The sequence below is a fragment of the Budorcas taxicolor genome, chromosome 4, assembly GCF_023091745.1.
Source record: "Budorcas taxicolor isolate Tak-1 chromosome 4, Takin1.1, whole genome shotgun sequence".
Classification (NCBI taxonomy): domain Eukaryota; kingdom Metazoa; phylum Chordata; class Mammalia; order Artiodactyla; family Bovidae; genus Budorcas; species Budorcas taxicolor.
Genome location: NC_068913.1, coordinates 42,359,774 through 42,379,947, shown reverse-complemented (window position 1 = coordinate 42,379,947; position 20,174 = coordinate 42,359,774). Strand labels below are relative to the sequence as shown.

At 36.0% G+C, this 20,174-nt stretch overlaps 1 protein-coding gene across 7 annotated transcripts in view; it reads left to right on the top strand.

The window, feature by feature from the left end:
* LOC128046803 (platelet glycoprotein 4) overlaps window positions 1-18,975 on the top strand; it is a 97,385-nt gene extending 78,410 nt beyond the window's left edge. For all 7 annotated transcript variants that reach the window (XM_052639007.1, XM_052639012.1, XM_052639011.1 and 4 more), the window contains 10 exons: window positions 588-767; window positions 2,027-2,118; window positions 5,412-5,458; window positions 9,176-9,245; window positions 10,285-10,472; window positions 11,493-11,611; window positions 12,532-12,605; window positions 13,524-13,578; window positions 14,433-14,597; window positions 18,042-18,975. In XM_052639007.1, coding sequence (XP_052494967.1) covers window positions 588-767; window positions 2,027-2,118; window positions 5,412-5,458; window positions 9,176-9,245; window positions 10,285-10,472; window positions 11,493-11,611; window positions 12,532-12,605; window positions 13,524-13,578; window positions 14,433-14,597 — 990 coding nt within the window. In that variant the 3' untranslated portion in view covers window positions 18,042-18,975. The remainder of the gene's footprint in view (window positions 1-587; window positions 768-2,026; window positions 2,119-5,411; window positions 5,459-9,175; window positions 9,246-10,284; window positions 10,473-11,492; window positions 11,612-12,531; window positions 12,606-13,523; window positions 13,579-14,432; window positions 14,598-18,041) is intronic.
* The last annotated feature ends 1,199 nt before the right edge of the window (window positions 18,976-20,174 follow it).

Below are 20,174 nucleotides of genomic sequence, written 5' to 3'. Positions count from 1 at the left end.
CGTGGCTCAGTGATAAAGAATCCGCCTGATAATGCAGGAGACGTGAGTTCAATCCCTGGTCCAGGAAGATCCCACATGCCTCAGAGCAGCTAAGCCTGCGCACCGCAACTATTATGTATGTGTTCTAGGGCTGGGGAGCTGCCACTACTGAGCCCACATGCCTCAGCTACTGAAGTCTGCACACCCCAGAGCCCATGCTCTGCACCAAGAGAAGCCACCACCATGAGAAGCCCACGCACCACAATCAGAGACTGGCCCTGCTCAAGGCAATTAGAGAGAAGCGTGCCCAGCAGTGAGGACTCAGCACAGCCAAAATAAATCACTCATGAAAAAAATTAGTAAAATTTGTCAAAAAGTAGGACTCAACTTGAAACTCTTCTTCTTGTGGCCCACACAACCACAGAGAAATGTAATCATTAAGAGATGAAATAATATACTTTTAGTCCTGGCTAGATTCGGCAGTCATTTTAAAAATAGCTGGAAATTGTTTTATTCAGTTTAATTCTTGTATTTACATTTATTTGTTAAGAAAGTGATATTGCAGTTGGTGTCTTAAACCATGATTTTTTTTTTTTTTTTTTTTGCAGGCTGTACCACATCTCTATCCAAATTCATTTATGCAAGGAATACTCAATTCACTTATCAAAAAGTCCAAATCTTCCATGTTTCAAAACAGAACTTTGAAAGAACTATTGTGGGGCTATAAGGATCCATTCTTGAATTTGGTTCCATATCCTATTACCACTACAGTTGGTGTGTTTTATCCTGTGAGTAACAATTATAAGTGTTGATACTGTTAGACTTTAACTGGTTATATATAATCAATCACACTGGCAATTCATAAGTTTATCATTCAGTGTGTTAAACCCTATTTTGGATCTTGGAATACATACCCTAAGTTTTTAAAAATCTCTACCTCACATGGATTTAGCTTTCCTAGTTGGGAAAATTTACTTATCTGAATTTAACAATTAAGTTTAAGATTAAGAAGTGGCCATTTAATCAAGTTTCCACTCCTAGATAAAGATGCAATTGTCTAAAATTAGGTTATAAGGTGCTAAGAGTTTGAATACTGTTTTTGGTTTTGTTTCCTGTCTGAAAAAACAAGTTTAAGCTGTATTTTATTTTTGTTAATTGTATTCATATCATTCTTAAAAAATTGTTTCAGTGTAAATTTAAAAGTCACCTTACATTGTACACAAGATTGATACATCAGCATGTTGTATTCTGTCAGATTTAGTTGGTAAGAACTTCTGTGAGTGACTGCAGTGCTCAGAGCTGATAAGAACTTCTATCTACAAACTCATGAAATGGCAGTTTGGAGATAAAAAGTGAATTTGGTGATGTACTTAGTTATGGCAGAATGTTCTGAATTACAAATAGGACAAGGTGACTATTGCATGGAAAATTTTACTGTGATTCCATTTGGCACTATATGAGATATTAATTTTATTTGGCAGTTCATTGTTATTTTACTTTAGGTGGTTTTTAGGGTTGCAAGTTCATATATCAATCAAATATGAATACAGAAAGCCTTAAGAGAGATAAATTCAGTTACTATTATTTCATTCACATATTCTTATTTCTTTCCTTGGCTAATTCTGTTTTTAATTTTGTACACTTCATCTTAGTAACTACTTAGAGATCATAACATTGAGACAATGTCTAGAAATTGGTCATTTTTCTCATAGGTTTTGTTCACTCTCCCCTCACCTCAATATACCAGGAGTAGTGATCAAAATGGCCTTTCTGGATTGAATAAAACAAAGAGTGCTAGAATTTGATCATGACAGCTTTGGCATTTGTAACCTTACTTTGTCTTGGCATCTAGCACTCATTTTTAGTAACCTTTTGTATTCTGTCTTTTTAAAATATTAAAGACCAATAATTTTGAAACGATTGCATGTATATTTAAAATCGTATAAAATATTTATGAACAACCACTGAAAATGTGAGATAATTACATATTTAATAACTTGGAAATTATGGTTTGTTGTGAAAGTAATTTTTTCTTGTATCTCTTCAGTACAATAATACTGCGGATGGAATTTACAAAGTTTTCAATGGAAAGGATGACATAAGCAAAGTCGCCATAATTGACACATACAAAGGCAGAAAGTAAGTATCCAGGCAGTGTGTCACTAGGATACTCTAAGGCAGGCAAGAAACTTATTTACCTGCGGGTAAGGCACAGGCACAACTGGTGGGACAGAGCTGTTTATATCTCAGCCCTAGAAACTCCCTAGGTCTACCAGGCATTAATCCTTCAGTTGTGATGACTGGTCACACTAGTCCATTTTTGCTGAGTATCAGCCCCACTGGAGGGTTCACCTTTATGAAAAAGTTCTCTTACATAAAGAAATCTAAAGGGACTACTTCTATCTCTGCTGTATAACTGGTATTATCATACACACAACAATGACATAAATGCAAATGAAAATGAGGAAAATCAATATATCAACTCATCATCTAGCACGTAGAAATACAGACATCTTACTGTTTCTTTTTTAATTGAGCATGTCAAAAAACATCATTCATTCCAGGGAGATGATTAAATGCTGGGGTCCACCCCCCTCCCCCCCACCCCAGCAGGATCCAGGGGAACCTGAAGGAAAAATGGCATCAGTGATTGATTTAGGCAGAGATAAGGAAAGAATGTTAAAGATAAGAAAATAGAGGAGAGAAAGAGGCTGATATCCCTTGGTTTACATAGAAAGCCAATAAAACTCCCAGACAAGAAGTTTATCCTGGTCACTGAGGCCACAGGTGCCCTCCTGGTCTCCTGAGGGAGTGAAGACACAGAACATCTTCCCGTTCAGGTCTTAGAAACCCGGGCAGATAAATGAATGCAGGGAGCCTCTATGCTCCAAGGGATCAGCCTGAAAAAGAGAGGGAGGGAGAGGGAGAGAATGATTGACTCGGGGAGACCAAGCTGCTTCGGTGAGCGAGGCCCAATAGCTTTATTTTTAAAAGGTACTTTTATACCTTGTCTTATACATAGGGGAAATGAAAGATGCAAAGTCATACAGAGTCAGCCCAAACATTACATCTGTTTTGTCTTTATCAAAACCAGGATTTTTTCTGCAAACCTTTCCCATAAACAATATTGTGTACATTATCTTCCGGCCTTGGAGGCCTGTGGACATTTTATGACCCTCTTTTGATAAAGGCTGCTCAACCAGAAAACTTATTTTCCCTTGAAATGTTTTTTCTTTATATTTCTAATCTATGTCAGCCTCAGAAAGTATTAAACAAGTTACATTTCTCATGGAGCAAAGGTGCAGTGAGTTACAAGAAAGAACCAATTAGCTCAAAAGTCTGATGTGGTTAATTTCAAGGCTACACTTGTTTTTCTTACTTTCCAACTATGTTAACTAATGCACTCCCAGGTGCACAGTGGATAAGAGATATGGGAACTTAGCAACAAGTATTGGCCCAATAATGAAATCCTATACCAGCACTACTCTAGTGACTTTTAACTCTTTAAAAGGCTCTATGTTTTAGGCTTTCTGTGCCTCTCACAGTTGGGAGGCTGTAAATAATCATATGTGTAGCTGCAAGAGTCTGGATACACCTGTCAAGCAAGCTAGAATGCTAACAGAGGGGGTTTGATTTGAAATATTCCTATCATGTCCACGAGACTTATTAGCTATAGCCCTAAGTTGATTTTCTCTAGAGAAAGGTGGTCAGGGATAGCCCCCTGTTAATGTCAGAGGAGTTGGTGAGAGTCATGAAATAGTAAAACAGACAGATTGTAGTTTTGGGTTAGATGCTCGAGAAAGCCTAGGGAGCCCGTTGAGTCCTGAAGCCTTGCTTAACAGTTCTCTTCCACATGACCTTGTCATGGGTGGGATCTCCCATGGTGGCTCCTGGCAATTAAATGAACCTATAAAGATGAACGTTCAATGAATCCATGTGAACATTTTCATGTCTTGTCCCTTAAAAATTTTCCTGAAATAATATTCTATATTAATAATTCAGCTTTTTAAACCATTATCAATGCAAAAAATGGAATTATTATTTCCTGTTCCAAAACTGACATATTAAGCCTGAAAATAAAGTGTACACCTTCTATGAAGTAGTAGTAGAGTGAGATATGTTCACATACCCATGATTTCCTACTTCTCCCAAGTTCCTGCCTGTTTATGTGCAGTACACCTAATCTGTCATATATCTAAAATACAAAGAAGCCCAATAAATATCAGGCGGGGGGAAACTTTTCTCCTCAAACTTGAAATTAGAGTTTTAAGATCAGTAGTTCCTGACAAAGAATAAAGTGATCAAAATCAAAAGAGATGAAATATTTTTATGATTAAGTAACCATTACTTCACACTGAGTTTGTCCCTAAAAATTGCCTAAAACAGTTAAATACTCACTCACGTAGACTTTTCATCTACAGAGTTCATGGTCCTTTATTGTTTTGAAAATTCTAATGGAGGAAAACAAACACTTCTAAATGTTCATTGTAGGGAAACCACATCTCTGTATATTGAGGAAAGTGATAATTTCTTCCATTTCAATATTACCAGAGTTTTTGAGGAGTTACTAAATGTTTCAAATGGGAGTAAGAATTTCATTTAAGATTATGATAAGGTTAACTTAACTGTCTGAGCATGACTGACAGCTTATTCTGTTTAAAAAAGAAGTAATAGCTTGCCTTGACATCTTACTGGATGGTATGTTAGACTAACAAACCCATTTTTCCATCACCAAAAAGTGGTTGAGTATACAGAGAAACTATCACTACTGTTGTTTTCATTATTTCCATATATAAATATACACACACATATATATTTTATGTAGATACCAGAATATAAATTAATAAACCTCATCCTACTTTAATGCCAGCTCATGCAAGAGTTGAGAGGAAAAGTGTATATTGATTTTCTACATGTTTCTAAATCTCTATTAATCAAACATCTCTTTCCTCTTCCACATTCTACTCTTTTCTCTCATAATGAGTTTATATCAGTTAACCATTTAGTATCTTCCTCCTACTCAGCTGGACACTTCAACATAATATGAAATACTCCACTTCTCCCATTGGAACAACAACAAAAAAACCTTTCTTGAAGTAGACATCTAAATGTCTGATATGTGTTTTTCAATTTTCTTTTTGCAGAATTTTATCTTTTCCAAGTTGTTCCTAACTACCAAATTTTGGCAGCTTTTATTTTATAATCCAGCTACTTAGTGTTATCAAGCACTTCCTTTATCTCAACAAGATGCCAGCTTCAAACAATACATAAACCAAATGACTTAGAACATTTCTTAAACTTAGCACCTGTCACATCTACTCTAATCAATTATTATTTCTGCAGAAATACTGGCTCATAATAGACAATGTAATGTGAGAAGGTGCTCCTGAAATGAGACTGATCATTTTCTTTTTCTTTTTTTAATTCCTAAGGAATCTCTCCTATTGGTCAAGTTATTGTGACCTGATTAATGGTACAGGTAAGGACATCTGTTTTGTGGTAATATCACAGTGAAACCACCTTCTTTCTCCCACAAATCCTCCATCATATCAACAATGTTCTGGAGGCTGAGGATATGCATTTACTTATCTTTGTATCCCTACAACATAATTCAGAGTCTCTATACTTATGCTGCTGCTGCTGCTAAGTCGCTTCAATCGTGTCCGACTCTGTGCGACCCCATAGATGGCAGCCCACCAGGCTCCCCCATCCCTGGGATTCTCCAGGCAAGAACACTGCAGTGGGTTGCCATTTCCTTCTCCAATGCATGAAAGTGAAAAGTGAAAGTGAAGTCGCTCAGTCATGTCCGACTCTTAGAGACCCCAGGGACTGCAGCCCATCAGGCTCCTCCATCCATGGGATTCTCCAGGCAAGAGCACCGGAGTGGAGTGCCACCACCCTCTCCACTATACTTATATATAGGCTTATTAAATATGTCTAATGTGATGGTATTTCTGAAGATTAACCATTGAAGATAAGCCTTTACTACATTCCTTGGGGAATGTTTGCTTCATAAAAGCTTTACTCAAGTGAACTCCCTTCCTGGCCACAGAAGTAAGGGGGTAGAATATTTTAGAGTAGTGGTCACTGTTTGCATGTTTTGGGAATACTATATAAGCTGTGACCAACCGAGACAGCATATTAAAAAGCAGAGACATGACTTTGCTGACAAAGGTCCATCTAGTCAAACCTATGGTTTTTCCATTAGTAATGTATGAGTGTGAGAGTTGGACCATAAAGAAAGCTGAGCGCAGAACTGATAATTTTGAACTGTGGTGTCGGAGTAGACTCTTTTTGAGAGTCCCATGGACTGCAAGGAGATCAAACCAGTCAATCCTAAAGGAAATCAGTCCTGAATATTCATTGGAAGGACTGATGCTGAAGATGAAACTCCAATACTTTGACCACCTGATGCAAAGAATTGCCTCCTTAGAGAAGATCCTGATGCTGGGAAAGTTTGAAGGGAGGAGGAGAAGCGGACGGCTGAGGATGAGATGATTGGATGGCATCACCAACTCGATGGACACAAGTTTGAGCAAGCTCTGGGAGTTGGTGATGGACAGGGAAGTCTGGCATGCTGCAGTCCATGGGATCACAAAGAGTCGGACAAAACTGAACTGAATGGTTTAAAACTTAAAAGAATGAAAAAAATCAAGATAAATACAAAAGTAAACCTTGTGTTCAAGTGGAGGTTTCAATATGAGGCAGAATCAGAGAAGTTCAAGGCTGAACACAGATTTTGAATGAAATTATTAAAATGAGAAAGAAAACAACAACAATAAAACACAGTTGCATCTGTACTAACCATGAGAAGTATATGCAAAAATAACATTGTGAATTAGAGCTGGGAAGAAAGAAGGTACTAGGACTTTAGATTCAGAGAGTGATAGATCCAGTTTATTATTCTCCTTAAAGAAAAGCAAAGTACACATATGCCTATTAGTTTAAGTATTAAAATTTTTAAAAGTAATAGGAATAAAATATTTAAAATCAAAGGTGATCTTTCAGCTACTATGAAGCAGAAGCAGAATATTATGTGTGTAAAGTTGATAAGGCAACACTTTAGAAGAATGTAACACAATGAAGAAAAAAATGTTATACATGAAGTGTGTAAAAGAAAATAAGAAGGAAACATAGAGAAGGTTCATTTTCACAAAGGTATTGCTGAGTTTCACAGGTTTAATTTTGTTTACTCTCTGTTAAAAAAAAACACAAACAGTAAAACCACCGCTGAATTTGCTTTGCAACACTTTGAGTCATGGTGATGGGTGAAGAAATCCTTTCCAAGTAGTTCATTTCTGCAAATAGTCAACTGTCCCAATACCACTAACTTTAATTTCATAAGCATACACTTCAGTCCTTAAAACAGAAATATACTGTGCTTCTCCTAAAGAGTAAACTATTGTTTATGGGCTTAAAATACATTTAAATCTTAGTCTAAAACAAAAAATAGAGCAGTTTTAAAACAGTAATAAGAGGATCCATTAATGACAGTAACAGATACATAGAATCAGGCATGAAATTCAAAGTATCTAAGAAGAAAATCACAGTAAAACAAACTAGGAGCAAAGGTTGATTGGATAGACTAGGGACTCTGATGGGAGATTCTCTTGGTCACAGTACTAGAAAAAGAGACTGCTGCTGCTGCTGCTGCTGCTAAGTCGCTTCAGTCGTGTCCAACTCTGTGCGACCCCATAGACGGCAGCCCACCAGGCTCCCCCATCCCTGGGATTCTCCAGGCTAGAACACTGGAGTGGGTTGCCATTTCCTTCTCCAATGCACGAAAGTGAGAAGTGAAAGTGAAGTCGCTCAGTTGTGTCTGACTCTTAGCGACCCCATGGACTGCAGCCTACCAGGCTCCTCTGTCCATGGGATTTTCCAGGCAAGAGTACTGGAGTGGGGTGCCACTGCCTTCTCCGAGAAAAAGAGACTAATGAAATGTAAACGGATCCAAGGTGATTTTTAAATCATGATTTAGAAGTACTTCCTCTACCATCTTCATTAAGTTTAAAGACATAGAATGAAAATATTTATTTGAATTTATTTAAAAAAGGGAGCCCTGCTGGCATCAGCTATGTTACGGTCATGGCCCTTGCTAGTCACCGGTGTCATTCCGACATAATCTTCGATGATATTTCTGATGGTTTTTAAAGACTGTCAGTGTACTCTTTTCCTCTGATGGCTAAGGTGTTGGGACACCAGTTGTCGGCAAGGCCCATTCGGGGACCTATTTGGGGAATTTAATCTTCACTATCCCATTCTCTCAATGTCTCTATCAGGTTCACGGAGATCCTCTGTTATATTTCACCTGTCACAAGAATGTATGTGAAATGTAATAAAATCACAAGGTCAGAGCAGTTACCAGAAAAAGAGTGTGGTATTCAGAACTGAAGGATAGGTCTTACTGTTTTGAACAAACATGTTCAGTGGTGGCTCATGTTTGGTGATATTCATTTGTGGAGCAAATGGAGGAATTATCTAGCTATTTTTTCTTACATTCAGTGTGTACTATGGAGCACAACCGTAGTAAAGATTTGCTAAGCTCAAAAAATGCCCTTTTTAGTTTGATGTGTACACTTTCCAATCATTTGTGTGATATTGTTTAGCGATTTGAAAAATATTGATCAGCCATAAGGGTAGGTGAATGGATCACTATTAAAAGTACGAATAACATTTACAAAAATGAGTTTTAAAGAAATCTCAAGATTAAAAAATTGCTACTCTACTGATAGATGGAAGATTTAAAAACATAAAATCGCAGTTTTAACAACTTGATTTTGACATTTTAAAAAACTTTTATGGAGTGGAAAAATTTAATATGAAACAGAATGCCAATGACTATGTATAGTATATGGACTTATTAGATATGGCAGCTGCTAGCCACATGTCACAATTCAGCAGCACTTGAAATGCAGCTAGTACGAACTGAAATACTGTAATTATAAACACTGGATTTTCAGATTTTTGTTAATTTTTATATGTTAAAATGATGGTATTTTTGATATATGGGGTTAAACAACATATACTTGATACATTTTTTTTCTCATCTTTAAAATGTAGTTACTGGAGAATTTTAATTTTATATATACAGTTTGCATTACATTTCTCTTAACCATGCTGGAATCAAGATTTCTAGATTTTTCTAAGAAGCACTCTTTCCATCTAATCCCTTGCCACTGATTTGGTTTTTAAACAGATGCAGCCTCATTTCCACCTTTTGTTGAGAAGACAAGGACATTGCAATTTTTCTCCTCTGATATTTGCAGGTAAGAGAAAGACAATGATGTATTTCTCCAAGTCAGAATTCTTTCTCTAAGTGATAAAACACAGACCAAGAAACTCATGCTTATTAACCATGTTATTCGAGAAAAATAAAATACTTTTAGGGACTTTTTCCTGATTAAGAATAAATACAATGTGAAATTCATGATGTATTTATGCCCTGGAGAAGGTAATGGCAAACCACTCCAGTATTCTTGCCTAGAGAATACCATGGACAGAGGACCATGGTGGGCTACAGTCCATGGGGTTGCAAAGAGTTGGACACAACTGAGCCACCAATACACACACACACACAATGTATTTATGAGTCTTTAAAATTTGATGTAGAAGGATGTTGTGTATAATGCAAATCAGTTTCTTTTTGTTATTTTTAAGTAAGAACTACTTTTTTCATTCTTTTACTAAATTAGCAGTAAGAGTGATAACAGTCAAGTCTAGAAAAGCATGCCCAGTCTTTGTAAAGAAGAGGATACCAAAATCACAAAACTATGTTCATGTGCCCCGCTGACAAACAGCATCTTTTCAAATTGACGGGGGCCCAGTAGGTATCACACAAGCGTTGGCGCCTACACCTGTATCCTTGAACGCTCACCTGGTTTCTTAACACTGTTTGGGAAAGCAAGCATAATATCTCTGAATCTTTTTCCTTATCTGTATAATTGAAAAGAACAGCATTTCTTCAAATAGTCATCTGGGGACTAGAAAATATTTAATCTATAAAGGAAACTAACTGTGAGGAATGCCTTAATTGTAAATACTCCACAGTAATTCACAAGCAAAAATTATTCTCAGAAGTGTTTGAAAACAAAGATAAGAATAGCTCATACTCAAGTATCAAGTTCTAGTGTGTCTTAAAATTTTGCAAGTTTTTTTTTTTTTCCTAAAAGGTAAGGATTCTAATAAGATTATATCTAATTTTTCTAATTTAAGGCAGCAATAGTATAAATTTAAATATAAGAGAAAACGAACCTCCACAACGAAGTTCAGGTTCCCAGAATGAAGCTCCTTCTTATCTGTGTTCAGGTCTATCTATGCTGTGTTCGGAGCTGAAATGAATCTGAAAGGAATCCCTGTGTACAGATTCGTTCTTCCATCCTTGGCTTTTGCATCTCCACTTCAAAATCCAGACAACCACTGTTTCTGCACAGAAAAAATCATCTCAAAAAATTGTACCTTATATGGTGTGCTAGACATTAGCAAATGCAAAGAAGGTGAGTACAAGTTCTCAGTGTCACAATCCTTGGCATAATTTGCATTATCCTTTAAAATGTAAACTTCACCCAGGATTCCTTTCCACCAGAAATATAAAGTGAGAAAGCAATAAGGGCAGAAAGAGTGATGGTAGGATATTTTTGATGTTTGTCTTGCTTTCAAGGTCTCAGTTGTTTTCATGTTGCAAAACTTAGTTTTTATTAGGTATAATCATGCTTATTGATACTTCCTGTGCTACTTGGAAAATTTCTCTTTAGGTCTTTTGCTCATTTTCAAATTGGTTTATTATTTTTTTGAGTTGTATAAATTCTTGGATATTTTGGATGTTAATCACTTTTGGGATATGTGTTTTGGAAGTATTTTTTCCCACCCACAGGTAACGTTTTCATTTCTGACCATTTCTTTTGCTGTGTAGAATGGCTGTGCTCCTTTTAGATGTAGGGTAAAATGAAAATAGTTTGCAGACTACTTTGAGCATTCCAACTTGTCCATCTGACATTTTTCTTCTTCTACCCTAGAATCTGTAAATAAGTATATTTTAGGATGTCTCTGAAACAAAAATTGATTCAAACATGGCATCTGGAGTCTATCTTATTTTGCTTACCTTCTTCATGTTAGAGTGGGTGAGAATAAAGAAAGAAAAGCCTCTTTAAATGAATTCTCAGTCCAAAGACATTTTACAGCCTGAAACATGAAGGCATATGGTTGTAACTTTATGTCCAGTAGCTAAGCTTTACATACTGAAAACACCTAAGGTGAAAATAAACACCTAAGGGATGAACAACAGACATTAACTAAATAGTCAGTAGGATGACGTAGAAGTTTACATTTTATTTTTGTTCAAAAGTGATCAGATACAATAATTTTCCCTCACTCTCATCCCCTGATAAGATTTCAAAGCCAAATTTGTGTTTCTTTTTTTAAATTAAAAAGCTTTGTTTTCAAGGAAATCTTTCCTAAGTGGTATATGAAATGAGGAAAATTATTTACCCCAACTGTCTCTTAAAACTTGCTTTCAGGAAAACCTGTGTACATTTCACTTCCTCATTTTCTACATGGAAGTCCTGAACTTGCAGAACCTATTGAAGGCTTAAGTCCAAATGAAGAAGAACATAGCACGTACTTAGATGTTGAACCTGTAAGCAAATACTTTATTGATCAGATTTGTTTTTTAAAAATGACGAAAAAATGAAATTATCTCCTTTCTATCAATCACATTTAGTCACATTTATTGTACTACATTAGTAATAAATTACTTATTTTTACTTCAAGGAAAATTACAGTGATTTCTTCCTGTTGTTGCTTATGAAATGTCAAGATAATTTTAGTTTTTCAGCAAAGGTCAGGAATAATGAAAATCATTCTATTTGGATTAAAATGATTTTACATGTTACTCTTTCAAATGTACTTTATACTTAACTGCAAATATTGCTTATATGAAGGGACCCTGTAGATTATGAGGGATTAAAATTTTTTATGGGTATACATACATTTGAGGTAAGATCAAATATATTTCTTAGTGTCAAGAAAAATCTATTAAGTCACTATAGTTTAACAGTTTCAATTTTTCATTTATATTAATATTCCCCTTTTCAACAGATAAATGAAATATCAGGACTTCAGTAGTCATATTTTAGTTTAAATGATGACAGAAGTAACATTATAATTATACTGATGATGCATGGATTCTGACTGAGTACATATTTAAATTCCAGGATATATTTTGTCAAATGAGTTTTAGATTTCACTACTGTTGATGTCGTTACTAATTCCCCAAAATCAATTCAAGAAAATGTCACAAATCTAACTAAACCTTGACATTAGGTTGGGCAAGGATATATCTGCATACACACATGCATATACTGATAAAATATAATTACGGAAAGATATATGTGTAATATTTAATATGTCTGATTAAGTCCAAATAATAAATAACAAGTTTCACAGGTTCAAGTAGTACACTTTCACCTTTTAGGCTCTACATAACAAAAATAAGGTCTGGATATTATAAAAGAATGTTTTTCAAATAAGTTGGTTATTAGTTGGTTCTCTTTTTAGATAACTGGATTTACTTTACGATTTGCAAAACGGCTCCAGATCAACATACTGGTCAAGCCAGCAAGAAAAATTGAGTGAGTTTCTTAAACAAGTTTCATTTCGATTTTTCAAATTTTCTTGTAAGATGCAGGGTATATCTATCAAAGGAGATGGAAATAAAATTTCAACTTCTGTTTGGCTTAATGTCATTAAATAATTATTAAATACTTATAACTGTCATTTGCAATTTAGAATTACATCTAATGTGTAGTGAAATGGTACTTACCCATATTTTGGAATGAGTATTTCTGGTATTTCTCTCTTTGCTAACTGTCCAAATATTTTTATGACAGTAGTTTCAGCATTCATATTTTAGTTTCCTGGGTATAATTTGTTGAAAGGGAAAATACATACATAGACTTAGAAAAATTGTAATGAAAAAACCTGTATCAGATGGTTTTCCTATGGTTCAGTGCTTGAGAGTCCACCTTGCACTGCAAGGGACACTGGTTTGATACCTGGTACGGGAAGACCCCACATGCCTCTGGGAAGCTAACCCCGGGCACCACAACGGAGCCTGTGCTCTGGAGCTCTCGAGTCGCAACTGCTGATCCCAAATGCAGCAGCTACTGAAGCCTGTGCTCCTGGAGCCCCTGCTCCACAACAAGAGAAGCCTCTCCAATGAGAAGCCCCTGCCCAGCAACTAGAGTAGCCGCTGCTTGCTGCAACTAGAGAAGGCCCATGTACGGCAAGTAAGACCCAGTGCAGCCGAAAATAATAAACGTTTTAAAAAATCTGTATTAAACAGATGTGTATGTAGAAAAGATATCTGAGAAACAGCAATATTAAAATTTAAATGCTTCATTACAGGGAAAACAAAGCAAGTGACTTACCCAGGTTGTAAAAGCAACTAATTTCTGAACATTTATTTTCACTAGTAATTACTAATATCTGTCATATGTGTATAGCATATTAGTATATATTTTCATACTTATTTTCAATGTTTATTACAGTGCATTAAAGAATCTGAAGCACAATTATATTGTCCCTATTCTTTGGCTTAATGAGGTTAGTATTTTTATCTATTAGTCACTAAAAACAGTAAGCTTCTTAATATACAGAAAAAGTTTTTGATGTTTGAAAATTAAAAATATATATACACACACACACACAGTATTTGAACTTGTCTTTCCATTGTATCTATGGGTGAATTTATATATTATTAATTATATAATTAATTATTTTTTAAAGCAAGTCATACAGAAGTATCAGGATTATGTTAGACTTAAGTCTAACTTTTATGAAAATAAAAATACTTCCTAATGCATTTATTAGATAATTTTTCTTGTCATAGTGCATGTGTTAGGAAAGAGTCATGAAAATATTAAATTCTAAATAACTCAATATGAGCCTTGTAGTGCTAATAAAACCACCCAAGCTTATAATGGGCAAATTAGAGTAGATGTAGGCAGTCTATCTAGTGCCTGACAAGATATTTTTAATATAAATCATGGAACCGACAAACCACAGAATTAGGAAATGCAGTGCATAAGCCTTTAGAGGATAGAAACAGTTGAGCTTTGCCATTTCCCTCTGTCACTAAGAAGCAACCTTTGGGAAACTGGAGTCTTACTGAAAGACTCCAGTAAGACTGCTATACTGATCAATGAAATCAGTATATACAATAGCACTAGATAACATGTTTAAAGGGAGGAATATTATCTTTTTCTCTCTAAATATTCTACCTGGGCATTTACTGTCTTCTTTGACATGCAAAGAGAATTCCAACAGGCTTGTCTTGCAGATAAAGATGACTGACATCTGTGTGCTGTTTTGATAAAAGTGATACACATAAGTGGAGAGTTTTGAGTATTCTGCTCTCAAATCTATTCAAATAACACTATTTATTAACTTGATTACAGACTGGTACCATTGGTGATGAGAAGGCGGAAATGTTCAGAAAGCAAGTGACGGGGAAAATAAACCTCCTTGGCCTGGTGGAAATGGTCTTGCTCAGTGTTGGTGTGGTGATGTTTATTGCTTTTATGATTTCATACTGTGCATGCAGATCAAAGAGAGTAAATTAAGTAAGTATATAATAGAAACCATATATGACTTCAGTAACATTAAATATTACTTGTTTTCATTTTATCAAAACAGTTATAAACTAGGCTTCAAATATTAATGAACATGTCTAGTCAGCTATCATTTTTAATATATCCTTGAAACTTTGAGACACTTAATAGAAGTTAAAATGAAGACTGAATGGGTACTTAGGCTTATCAGTATTAAACAGATCACTATATTTCATCTTTATTCTGGGAGGAAATGGGCTAAGCTGTGAAGGTGTCACCTTTGAAAAGTTAGAATGCTGCACAAAAGCTATACATGTACTCAATTTTTATTTCTTAATTATTTCTAGATAGTTATTTTTAAAATCACAAATAATTTAATATATCTGACTAGGAAACATTATGTGAAACTGAAAATGGCAGCTATTTGGGGAGACTGAAATTTATAAAGGAAAAGAAAATAAAAACTAAAATTAGATAAGCTATAAAATAATGAGAATTAAAGAGTCAATAAATGGTAGAGATAAAATCAGATAAAAATATGCTATTTTTAAATGCAAATAGTGTATTAAATGGGCTTCCCTGGTGGCTCAGAGGTTAAAGCATCTGCCTGGAATGTGGGAGACCGAGGTTCGATCCCTGGGTAGGGAAGATCCCCTGGAGAAAGAAATGGCAACCCACTCTAGTATTCTTGCCTGGAGAATCCCATGGAAGGAGGAGCCTGGTAGGCTACAGTCCACGGGATCGCAAAGAGTCAGACACGACTGAGCGACTTCACTCACTTAAGTGTATTAATATAAAAACAGAGCTGCTGCATATGGACATGCTGTCCAAAATCATGACATGTACCCTAGATGTTCCATGTGGAAGCCCTGATGAATGATTATAATTCAGGAGCTAGAATTAAATGAGTACAAGAAAAATAGAATAAAGATAATGTTGAACTCACTAAAACCAAATAATTAGAGTGTAAAGGAAAAATCAGATAAATATGGACGGATGAGTTTTAGCAAAACTGAAGAGGTGGTTCAGGCCTCTGTGTTTTAAATATTAGTACCTGTGTCCCCTTGTACATAAAACAGTGTATGCCAGACCCTATTTTCTCTAAATGGAAGCCTTTCTTTAATAATCATAGGTGGCATTGGTATGGCCTGAGGGGAGTGAATTCTCCACTAACCCATAGGTTCTATCCGCCGTTCCTTCCCTGGGATATGAAAGAAAAAAAATGAAGTGAAAATCACTTGGTAGCTTCCTACTATTTTCTACCTCATAAACTGTAGCTCACCAGGCTCCTCTGTCTATGGAATTCTCCAGGCAAGAATACTGGAATGGGCTGCCATTCCCTACTCCAAAGGACCTTCCTGGCCCAGGGATTGAACCTGGGTCTCCTGCATTGCAGGCAGATTCTTTACCATCTAAGCCACCAGGGAAACCCAGAAGAAGAAGAAGAAGAGGAAGAAAAAAAAAAAAAAAAAAATATATATATATATATATGTATATATGAAATCTAAATTAAAGCAAGGACTGATGCTGAAGCTCCTATACTTTGGGCCACCTGATGTGAAGAGCCGACTCACTGGAAAAGACTGAGGGAATGAAGAAAAGAGGGTGATAGAGGATGAGATGGCTGGATGGCATCACTGATTCAATAGACATGAGTTTGAGCAAACTCAGGGAGGTAGTGAAACACTGGGTAGCCTGGCATGCTCCAGTTCATAGGATTGCAAAGAGTTGGACATAATTTATCAAGTGAACAACGACAGCAGCAAATTGCTCTGAAGAAAACAATTCACAATTTTAAAACAAGTCTTCTTATTCCACTTTCAATCAGACTGCTGACAGTAAAATGCCCTGCATAGAAATTCTGGAGCTGCCACTGACAATTATTGACCTTAATGTGCTCAAATCATGCTATTTTACATGAATTTCACAACTAATCCCTAATAAAAATTTATGATTTTCCAGTAGCCATGGATCTATCAGCATCCATTCTGTTTTTTGAAGACATTACAGAAAACTAAATTCTAACAGTATAAAACTGTCTATTTTCAAAGTGTGATTCAGTTAAATTGAAGATTTAAAAAACAAACTGGCCTTTTTGGACCAATTTTTGTGTGTGTGTTCATGAGATTGAAAACTTAGACTGAGGAAGGCAACTCGATCTTTTGTTTTGATGCTTTCTGCCTATATATATTTCCTTAAAAGGAGACTGAACAGTTCTGCCTACAGTCTACTTGGACACAATATATTCAAAATGCTAATACATTTATGTTATAATAAAGGAAATATGGCATCACCTTTAAAACCTGTCATCAATCCAGTAACCAGTTATGTTTAAACACAGTAATTCATATGACCATTTATATAACAGACCAAAATATCACCTATTGAAAAGCCACGTTAAAACAAAAACTTGTTCTAGTGGGAAAATAAGCTTTTCAACATGAACTATAGTAGTTGTAAATTTTGGGGTATTATTCTCTGTTAAAATTATATAACCTATTTCATCAATGCTTAATGAGCCCTGAATATCCGACATCTTGGGTCTCTATGTAGCTTGGGCTTCCCTGGTAGCTCAGTAGGTAAAGAATCCGCCTGCAATGCAGGAGACCCTGGTTTGATTCCTGGGTCGGGAAGGTCCCCTGGAGGAGGACATGGCAGTCCACTTCAGTATTCTTGCCTGGAGAATCCCCATGGATAGAGGAGCCTGGAGGGCTAGAGTCTATGTGGTCACAATGAGTGGGACACAGCTGAGCCATTCAGCAGAGCTATGCAGCTGTAAGTGAAAGACTGAAAACTTTCCAGAGTGTCTTCATCAACAAGTACATTGGTTTGGCTTAAACTTCTGACTGTTACAAGGAAAGTAACTGCTCTTTATACAACAGTATGTCTTCTTTCTTTATAAATAGACAAGGAAAATTTTCTAGGTTGATTACTTGATTTACTCGATTTAGAAGAATCACAGATGTAGATTTCCTTAAACAGGCCTCATGTCGAATATTATAATTAATTATGCCTTTGGGAAGATTTATAAACAACTGAAAAATAAGGAGACGCTGTGCAGAGGGAGTAAAGTAAAGACGGCAGAGTGAAGGTGTGGATTTATTCAATAGATCACAAAAAGAATGAGCCAACAGTCTTTTCAAAAGTAGCAGGACATACACCACTAAACGGAGGATGGTCTGAAGGGACAGCAAGGAGTGGAAATGCTCATGCAGAGCAGATTTAATGAGTGACCCTCCTTATTTGACTGCTCTTGAGAGCTGGGAAGGAGCCTTCCATGAACCCTGGAATGGGAAAATAACTGCCTTATCCGTGAAGTACATCAGAGAAATTTTCTCTAGAGCTGGAGAAATTGGGCTGATTTCTAGAAAATATAACATCTTTAATATATAAAATTTGAGTCTTAACTATTTTTCCATGAATTTCTGATATGTACCTTATCTTTCTTCTTTCCAGGGAGCAAGAGAGTCTCTACATTTATGCACCAGCTATGTCAGGATCTTTCTTATTATCACCTTACAAAAGTCAAGATTTTCATGCTTTATTTTTGCAAAACACACCTTATCTTACAGTTCAAGAACTGGTGACACTCCCTCCCACCCGCCACCCATAAGCAGCAGCACATTTCAAAAGGATTATTAAGACATCATTAAAATCCACACTTCGAACAGAAAACCAGCACTTAAAAAAATTCAACATATTCACAATGGAATGGACTTCAGTTTCTACAGATGTGGCTTGAGCATGACCCACTTATTTTCACTTGGTACTGGTTCACCGATTTATTCCCAATGCTAAATTCAGCAGCGAAATGGTCATTCTACACAAATCCTGGACCCTGAACTAGCCTTCCTCATCAAAAGGAAAACATCACTATCCTCATCAGTGTCCCTGCAAAACACAGACCCAGTACTATCAGTACATTGCCTCTGAAGAGCAAATATTTTGAAAGATATTTGAAAACATAAACTAAATGACTGGCCTATGAACCATTTATTATACATCTCTCAAGTTTTTTTCTCTATGGAATCCTTTGTACAGCATCAGCAAGGCACTATAACCATGGTATTTATAACAATATGTGCTTATATTTTTGTCAATGGTTATGCATTTGGACATGTTTGAGAACTTTGCTATCTTCCACGTTCTACAGCTCTTCTGGAAATCTGAGCAAATTTTCATCTTTCTACTCAGTTGCATACAACTTACGCTTGGCACCTTCAGAATTCTGTGCTAGTACTGAGAGATGTAAATGATAATACAGAAATTATTGTGTGGAAGATTACTAGCTGTAGAACATGCATTCATAGTTATTTGTTGTAAAATTTCTTGCTTTCATTGTCACCAGAAAGACTGGTTTTGAACATTAAAAGACGTTCCTTAAAATCTTGTACTTTGTGTAGTTCCTGATGTGTCACAAAACATATACCCTAGTTTTCTAATTGTTCTATCTGAATTTTTGTTTCTGTATGAATCTAATATGTCCTTTTGAAATACTATTTCTAAATTCAATCTTTACAACTTTTTCCTTAACCAATCTTTGAGCCAGTTGGGGGACAAGGAAATAAAAAGATAGTTGGTCATGCTTTAAAGGTGCAGAACTTAAATTCTAGATTATGAAAGACCTTTCCTTTTTACCAGAAGATGTATCGCTAGGTAGTCCTGCTTTCTTAAGCTGAAGTTCACTTATGGTAGAGACCAGGAGTCCTCCTAAAAAGGCTCCCCATAGAACGGGACGATGGACCACATTCTGCCTTGTGTTTTATAGGATAAATTATTAGTAACTGGTTTGTTTAGACACTAAAATCAGGAATAATCTTGTCATGTCAGTTGCCAGGGTAAATAAATACCAAAAACTGCAAACCGAGATAACACCAGTTTGGAAGTATCTTTGGAAAAATCTTGAAGATATTCAAAACATACTGATGCAATATCCTTTCATTTCCTGGGAATAGAAAAAGTATCCTCCTAAAATAAGGGGATGTGTTAGAGAAATTAAAATGAACAAAGTGTAGTTCATACTTCAGGAGCAGAAGAGCAGGTTTCGGACCTGCCTGGACACTGAATGGACAATGAATTCTGTGCGTGCCTGTAAGCCCCGCCAGTCAGACAGTATTTTATATGAGAAAGAGAGTGGATCTTGGAATCTACTAAACCCCTGAAGGGCTTACGAGCCCCCTAGGGGTTCTAAGAAATATTGATGAGTCACGAGGTGAAACAAAGTGCATTGTAAAAGTTAAAAACCAAAACTGCAATTTTGCAAGCAAACTGATGATGCTATCAGTTTGTGTGCAGCAGCCTGGCATTATAAATGCGAGACCCCAAAACTTCAATCTGAAGTCTCACCCATGGGGTGGATGTACTTTCCAGGACCTTTCCCTGTTGGGGCTCCAGATTGAGGAGGGACTTCTCAGAGCTGCTCAAGTCTGGATATAGATAGGCCCAATCTGGTGAGGTGTAAGCTGTGACTACTTCATTGCTTGTATTTCTTTTTTATTAATGACTGTATATTGAAATTAACTCAAATAATTATCCATAAAAATTGAAATTGTTTATTTGTGAGCAAGGAGTGGTTTCTTTTGTTAACGA